We start from the raw sequence: 7,551 nt of genomic DNA, 5'->3' as shown, positions 1-7,551 counted from the left end.
AGGGAGGGAAGAAGAAGTAGGACCGTTGTAAGATAAGATGGATCTATGGGATGATAAGAAAGCAATTTTCAAGTATATTGTCAACTGTAGGGAAAAAATTGTTATAAATACATATTATTAATAACAGTTATGAGATCATATAATTGTGAATGTATATATGAAATTGATAAAATAAAAAATTAATTAAAAAAACATCAGACATAAGGGGAAAGGTAATATTTGAATATAATTCTTGTGAAATTATCAGTGATTCTGACGCAAGATGGCAAGAAGCTTTCCTTTGCCTAAACGCAAGATATGGGAAGCGGTGGCTCGGTGGCTAAGATGCTGAGCTTGTCGATCAGAAAGGTTGGCAGTTTGACGGTTCGAATCCCTAGCGCCGTGTCACAGAGTGAGCTCCCGTGACTTGTCCCAGCTTCTGCCAACCTAGCAGTTCGAAAGGATGTAAAATATGCAAGTAGAAAAATAGGAACCAACTTTGGTGGGAAGGTGACTGCGTTCCGTGCGCCTTCGGTGTTGAGTCATGCTGGCCACATGACCACTGAGACATCTTTGGACAGTGCTGGGTCTTAGGCTTTGAAACGGAGATGAGCACCGCCCCCTAGAGTCGGGAACGACTAGCACACATGCGCAAAGGGAACCTTTACCTTGTCTCCAAATGCAGGCCATTTAAGGTCTGGAAGAGGAGAGAAGAAAAATTTATTTTTTAATATCTGCTGCTTGGTGTTAGGATAGCCATTTGAGGCTCTCTCCCTCCCTCCCCCTTCCCAGTTTCTTTCCTTTGGTCAAACCCCCAACCCCCACCCCCGCTCAGCCTCTCCCTACCTGGCGTGACAGCATCTCGTACAACCTGGGCCTCACAATTAATTGTCCGGTGTGGGCTGCACAGCTTGTGATCATACGAAGCTTTGGAGCAAAAGGACAATGGCGCAGTGTTTTGGGATAAGGACATCGCATTGAACATGCCTGCTCTCCAATTTGAAACCATCTGTCATCCTATGAGCACCACCCCCTAGAGTCGGGAATGACTAGCACACATAGAGCCGAGACTAGACTAGAGCCGAGATGGCACAGTGGTTAAATGCAGCACTGCAGGCTATTTCAGCTGACTGCAGTTCAGCAGTTTGGCTGTTCAAATCCCACTAGGCTCAAGGTTGACTCAGCCTTCCATCCTTCCGAGGTGGGTAAAATGAGGACCCAGATTGTTGTTGGGGGCAATATGCTGACTCTGTAAACCGCTTAGAGAGGGCTGAAAGCCCTATGAAGCGGTATATAAGCCTAACTATTGCTAACTATTGCTATGTGCGAGGGGAACCTTTATCTTTGAAAGAAAAGATGTTCCACTGGTTAATTGTTCTCATTTTCAGGAGATTTCTCCTTAGTTCTAAGTTGCTTCTCTCCTTGATTAGTTTCCATCAATTGCTTCTTGTCCTGCCCTCAGGTGCTTTGGAGAATAGCTTGACCCACACTTCTTCGTGGCAGCCCTCAAATACTGGAATGTGATGCTATCACATCATCCCTGGTCCTTCTTTTTTCTAGACCATCCCTACCCAATTCCTTTAATTGTCTGAGTTGCTCATCTCTGCATTTTTTCCAAAGTCTCAACATCTTTTTTGTAATGTAGTGACCCAAACTGGATGCAGTAGTTTCCGAAGAGAAGGTGTGGGAGGAGTAACCATGGGTATTAACCAAGCCTTCTTGCCTATTGGAGACTGAGGTAATCTTTTGAAGCCACACCTCCTGCTCTCCTCTGGCTACCCAGATTAACCTCAGTCTTCGGCCTGAAAGGAGTGTTACTTGTTCTCTCCCTTCTTTTCGAAAACTTAGGAGTTTTTTTCCCTTTCAGCAAGAATTCTTTTCTAGCAGGGTTACTCTTTAAAGACAACAGATCGCCTCACCATCCTTCTGCTGTGCTCCGCTCCGCTTTCAAGCGGAGTTAGAACCATTAAATAGTGGAACAACTTCCTTCAGAAGTTGTGAATTCTCCAACACGGGATGTTTTCAAGAAGAGTTTGGACAACCATTTGTCTGGAATGGTATAGGGGTTTCCTGCCCGAGCAGGGAGTTGGACTAGAAGACCTCCAAGGTCCCTTCCAATTCTGTTATTCTAAATCTATAAGATGTTTTTGATCCTGTGGGATGGTTGCTCATAGGATATTCCCTATCTAATTTGAAGGGGTGTGTGTCTGGCCCCCGCAACACCAAAAGATCTATGAGAAGAACACAACAACAATGACAATATAAACAAATACAGCACATTGACAAAAGAGCTCAATGGGAAAGATTTATTGAATACACATTTCCGTACTTCTCTGTGGATTTTTGATTAACTGCACACATTTCCTTTCCAGAGGGGAAAATGAGAAATCGTATAATACATTTTCATAAGAACTTACACAAAGCAAGGACGTTTTCCTGTAATGTATGAACAACCAATGATTCACAGCACTTTTAAAATGTAATTAGAAGTTCCGAATCCTATGGCTTGAGAAGGAAATTGCCATCTTAATATGTAGTGATCACAATTTGCTTTTATTTAGGGTATTTAATACTTGCATGGATAAAGTCTACAGCTTTAAAGAGGGAGGTGCAGAATGAAACCTCAAAAAAGCTGCTGTTCTTACATTCGCCTTGATATTTTCCACCAGAAATCAGAGAATGGAAGCTGAAAGGGAAAATAGTCTATTAGATACAATTTTTATTCCACATCTTGGTTTTAAAACTCTCTGCTGGAAAGTTTGATTTTAACTACAGGTGTGGGTTTATGTATCCTGAGTTGTTGTAAGTTTAGCATTGGGGAAAAAAGGAATAGTTACAACTGAGTAAGAAATAATGGCGCATGTTGCTATCTTTCGTAGTAACATATCATTTCATACATAAGAAAGACTTTTTTTAAAAATGGATTTTATGAAACTAGTTACTACATTAAGTTACCCATTTTGCTTCTGGGTTCAATTCAAGATGCTGGCTGGCCTTCAAAACCCTTTTTCGCAATCAAAGCTTTTTAATTTGATTGCTTTTGACACTTTTATTGCTTTATATATATATTTTTGCTGCATGCTGTCCAGATTCACTTGTTATGAGATGTGGGGGGGGGCAATCAAAGTTGATTGATAGATGGGCAGATGGATAAATAGGTACAGATGATAGATAGAGATAGATAGATAGATAGATAGATAGATAGATAGATAGATAGATGGATGGATGGATGGATGGATGGATGGATGGATGGATGGATGGATGGATGGATGGATGGAGGGAGGGATGGATGGATGGATGGATAGATGGATAGATGGATAGATGGATAGATGGATAGATGGATAGATGGATAGATGGATAGATGGATAGATGGATAGATGGATAGATGGATAGATGGATGGATAGATGTTGATTGTTAGATACTGTAATGAATTGATTGATTGATGGATGGATGGATAAATATAGATAAATGGATAGACCGATAGACAGACAGACAACAGATAGATATAGATTGTTTGATGACTGATGATGGATGGATAGAGAGATGGCTGAAGATTGATTGATAGATGGATGGAGAGACGGATAGATAGATATAGATAGGTAGATGATGGATAGATGGATAGATGATGGATAGATGGATAGATGGATAGATGGATAGATGGATAGATGGATAGATGGATAGATGATGGATAGATGGATAGATGGATAGATGGATAGATGGATAGATGGATAGATGGATAGATGGATAGATGGATAGATGGATAGATGGATAGATGGATAGATGGATAGATGGATAGATGGATAGATGGATAGATGGATAGATGGATAGATGGATAGATGGATAGATGGATGGATAGATGTTGATTGTTAGATACTGTAATGAATTGATGGATGGATGGATGGATGGATGGATGGATAGATAAATATAGATAAATGGATAGACATAGACAGATAAGACAGCAGACATATATAGTTTGTTAGATGACTGATGATGGATGGAGAGATGGCTGAAGATTGATTAATAGATGGATGGATAGATGGATAGATAGATATAGATAGGTAGATGATGGATGGATGGAGAGATAGATAGATAATAGGCAGATAGGAAAATAAAAACTTGGGGAGACTAGAGCAAATGAATCATTCCTGAATATATATTTTTTGTAGAATTGATACTTACACCATTGTCTTTCTGTCCTTCATTTCTATTTTAGGCTTTAAAACTTTCCTAAAAAGAGGAAAAGATAAAAAAGACCTCAACAATGTTATAAGGAATCCTCTTCCTTCCTTGTGAACTATCACAGTATCAGCAAGGGACAGCATGCTTCCATCCTTTTTTTGGGGGGGGGGGAAGAGTGGAAAACATCTTCAGTTCCAAGGCAGAGACTCCTCAATCTATTTGGCAGGGGGTGTCTGTGTGTCTCCAAACCTGGTAATTTTAAGACTTGCGGACTTCAACTCCCAGAATTCCCCAGCTGGGGAATTCTGGGAGTTGAAGTTCACAAGTCTTAAACGTTGCCAAATTTGGAGACCCCTGTATTTGGCAAATGATCAGGAGTCCTCAGTTCTCGACTACTCACTTTTCATGTCGATCGCCAGGGTGGTATTTCTCGTCAGGAAAGAGATCGGATTAATCACCCTACAAGTATAATTTCCAGAATTCTCTGAGATAATTGTCTGAAAGAGAATTTTATCATCCGACCATTCCATTCCATTGTAAAACCAAGTATACAAAGCAGGAGGAAACACGACGGCTTTGCAAGTCAGTTTGATCAGTCCTCGTGAAACATCAATAGTCTCGTTGATAACCGGAGGATCAGGTCCATCTGGAGGAAACATGCATATTTAGGATTATTTTTTAAGCAGCAAAACATTTTTCAAAACAACATCCTTGCAACTTTCTGAAGTACCAAGCGCTTTCCCTTTTTATTTTATTTAATGTGTCAATTAAAAGGACTATCTTGGTCAGCAACTGGACTGATGTTTCTAGACTTGGCAAATTTAATAATTTCAGCTCCCACCTCCCTAGCCTCCATCTTAAGCAAGTTTCACATGTATGGATTTCATCTCCCAGCATTCTCCAGCCAGCCATCTTGGCAAGTTTAAGACACATGGACTTCATCTCCCAGCATTCCCCAGCCAGCCATGGACTTGCCAAGTTTGATAAACACTGAACCAGACTGAACCAAGTCCAACTGAAGGAAGAAAAACAGAATTAACCCAGTTTCTGGGTCCTGCACTGAAAATTGACCCGTACACTAATCAAACGGATTGAGTTTATGCAAAATGACCACTGAGTAAGAAGGTTAAGTACTCACGGAGGATCTCCCAACTCTTAACAGAAATGCAAAACAGACAGTAAAAAGTTAATGGGCGCAGTGGTTAGAGTGCAGTATTGCACGCTACTTCTGCTGACTGCCGGCTGCCTGCAATTTGGCAGTTCAAATCTCACCAGGCTCAAGGTTGACTCAGCTTTCCGTCCTTCCAAGGTAAGTGTCTTTCTGTCTATCTGTCTGTCTGTCTGTCTGTCTATATCTATCTATCTATCTATCTATCTATCTATCTATCTATCTATCTATCTATCTATCTATCATCTACCTACCTACATACCTACCTACCTACCTACCTACCTACCTACCTACCCGTCTACCCGTCTACCCGTCTACCCGTCTACCCGTCTATCCGTCTATCTGTCTATTTGTCTATCTAGCTATTGCCACGGTGGGGCAGTGGTTAGAGTGCAGTAATGCAGGCTACTTCTGCCATACTTGGCCTCCAAGTAGAGTGGCCCCATTTCCTGAGGCAGGGGAGAGCAACTATGGCCACTTTATAATCCATGAACTTCAATTCCCAGAATTCCATGCTGTCTGTGGACTTCAACTCACAGAATTCCATATTGGCCATGGACTTCCATTCCCATAATTCCATGCTGTCTATGGACTTCAACTCCCAGAGTTCCATATTGGCCATGGACTTCTATTCCCAGAATTCCATGTTGTCTATGGACTTCAACTCTCAGAATTCCATATTGGCCATGGACTTCAACTCCCAGAATTCCATGCTGGCTGAGGAATTCTGGGAGTTGAAGTCCAGAGGTCATATAGTTTCCATAGTCGTCCTCCCCCCACCTCCGGTCCTGAGGAATGAGGTTAGGAGAACATCTAAGAGCTGGTGAGCTTGAGAGCTAAGACCAAGCTAGACATCTTGAAAGCCAAATACTTACAGACAACGTTGAGCTTGAGAATGTCACTGATTCTCGTGCTGGTGTGGTTGGTAATTTGGCACTGATACCCCCCAGCATCGCTCTTGCTGACGGATGGAATGAAAAGAGTCTCATTATTGTCCATGAGGTGGGACCCCTTGGTGTAAAGTTCTCCATCTTTAAACCACGTAATTGTTAGGTCTTTTGGTGCATTGCAGTGGAGACGAACTGGAGCCAATTCCAGAATGGAGTTGCTTGGTTTTGCAGTCACATTTGGCTTGAGCAGAAAATCTGCAGAAAGGAGAGAGAGAAAGGAGAGAGAGAAAGGAGAGAGAGAAAGGAGAGAGAGAAGGGAGAGAGAGAAAGGAGAGAGAGAAAGGAGAGAGAGAAAGGAGAGAGAGAAAGGAGAGAGAGAAAGGAGAGAGAGAAAGGAGAGAGAGGAAGGAGAGAGAGGAAGGAGAGATAGAAAGGAGAGATAGAAAGGAGAGAGAGAAAGGAGAGAGAGGAAGGAGAGAGAGGAAGGAGAGAGAGAAAGGAGAGAGAGAAAGGAGAGAGAGAAAGGAGAGAGAGAAAGGAGAGAGAGAAAGGAGAGAGAGAAAGGAGAGAGAGGAAGGAGAGAGAGGAAGGAGAGATAGAAAGGAGAGAGAGAAAGGAGAGAGAGGAAGGAGAGAGAGGAAGGAGAGAGAGAAAGGAGAGAGAGAAAGGAGAGAGAGAAAGGAGAGAGAGAAGGGAGAGAGAGAAAGGAGAGAGAGAAAGGAGAGAGAGAAAGGAGAGAGAGAAAGGAGAGAGAGAAGGGAGAGAGAGAAAGGAGAGAGAGGAAGGAGAGAGAGAAAGGAGAGAGAGAAAGGAGAGAGAGAAAGGAGAGAGAGAAAGGAGAGGGAGAAAGGAGAGAGAGAAAGGAGAGAGAGAAAGGAGAGAGAGAAAGGAGAGAGAGAAAGGAGAGAGAGAAAGGAGAGAGAGAAAGGAGAGAGAGAAAGGAGAGAGAGAAAGGAGAGAGAGAGAGTTATTGCGAGCAATCTTTTTTTAAAATTTATATGTATGCATTTATTTATTTGTACCCCACCTTTACGATTTTTACAAACAATTCAAGGTGGCGAACATCTCCAACACACCTTCCTCCTCCTGTAGTCCCCACCACAACAGACCTAGGAAGTAAGTTGGGATGAAAGAGAGGGATTGGCTCAAAGTCACTCAACTGGCTTTCATGCCTAAGGGAGGACTAGAACTCACTGTCTCCTGGTCAGTGGCCCAAAGTCACTCAACTGGCTTTCATGCCTAAGGGAGGACTAGAACTCACTGTCTCCTGGGGATTGGTCCAAAGTCACTCAACTGGCTTTCATGCCTAAGGGAGGACTAGAACTCACTGTCTC

At 42.3% G+C, this 7,551-nt stretch overlaps 1 protein-coding gene across 1 annotated transcript; it reads right to left on the bottom strand.

The window, feature by feature from the left end:
• Positions 1–4,159: 4,159 nt before the first annotated feature.
• On the bottom strand, positions 4,160–6,455 carry LOC148042917 (cell adhesion molecule CEACAM6-like). The gene is made up of 3 exons (XM_087727647.1): positions 6,203–6,455; positions 4,560–4,805; positions 4,160–4,207 (listed from the first exon to the last, which is right to left on the bottom strand). Exons 1-3 carry the CDS (start codon positions 6,324–6,326, stop codon positions 4,197–4,199), a joined length of 381 nt encoding a protein of 126 aa, XP_087583773.1. The 5' UTR covers positions 6,327–6,455; the 3' UTR covers positions 4,160–4,196.
• Positions 6,456–7,551: the final 1,096 nt, after the last annotated feature.

Source organism: Thamnophis sirtalis, unplaced genomic scaffold (genome assembly GCF_051295495.1).
Source record: "Thamnophis sirtalis isolate CommonGarterSnake01/CBP01778 unplaced genomic scaffold, rThaSir2_p1.2 scaffold_13, whole genome shotgun sequence".
Taxonomy (NCBI): domain Eukaryota; kingdom Metazoa; phylum Chordata; class Lepidosauria; order Squamata; family Natricidae; genus Thamnophis; species Thamnophis sirtalis.
Note: the sequence above shows the minus strand (reverse complement) of the source record. Positions and strands in the feature narration are given on the sequence as shown.

Bases quoted from the DNA above. Each gene is read 5' to 3' on its own strand.
- LOC148042917 (XM_087727647.1), bottom strand. From the start codon at position 6,326: ATGGACAATAATGAGACTCTTTTCATTCCATCCGTCAGCAAGAGCGAT. The intron at 4,806-6,202 runs GTAAGTATTTGG...TGTTTCCTCCAG, and splicing joins TCTCAAGCTCAACGTTGTCT to ATGGACCTGATCCTCCGGTT.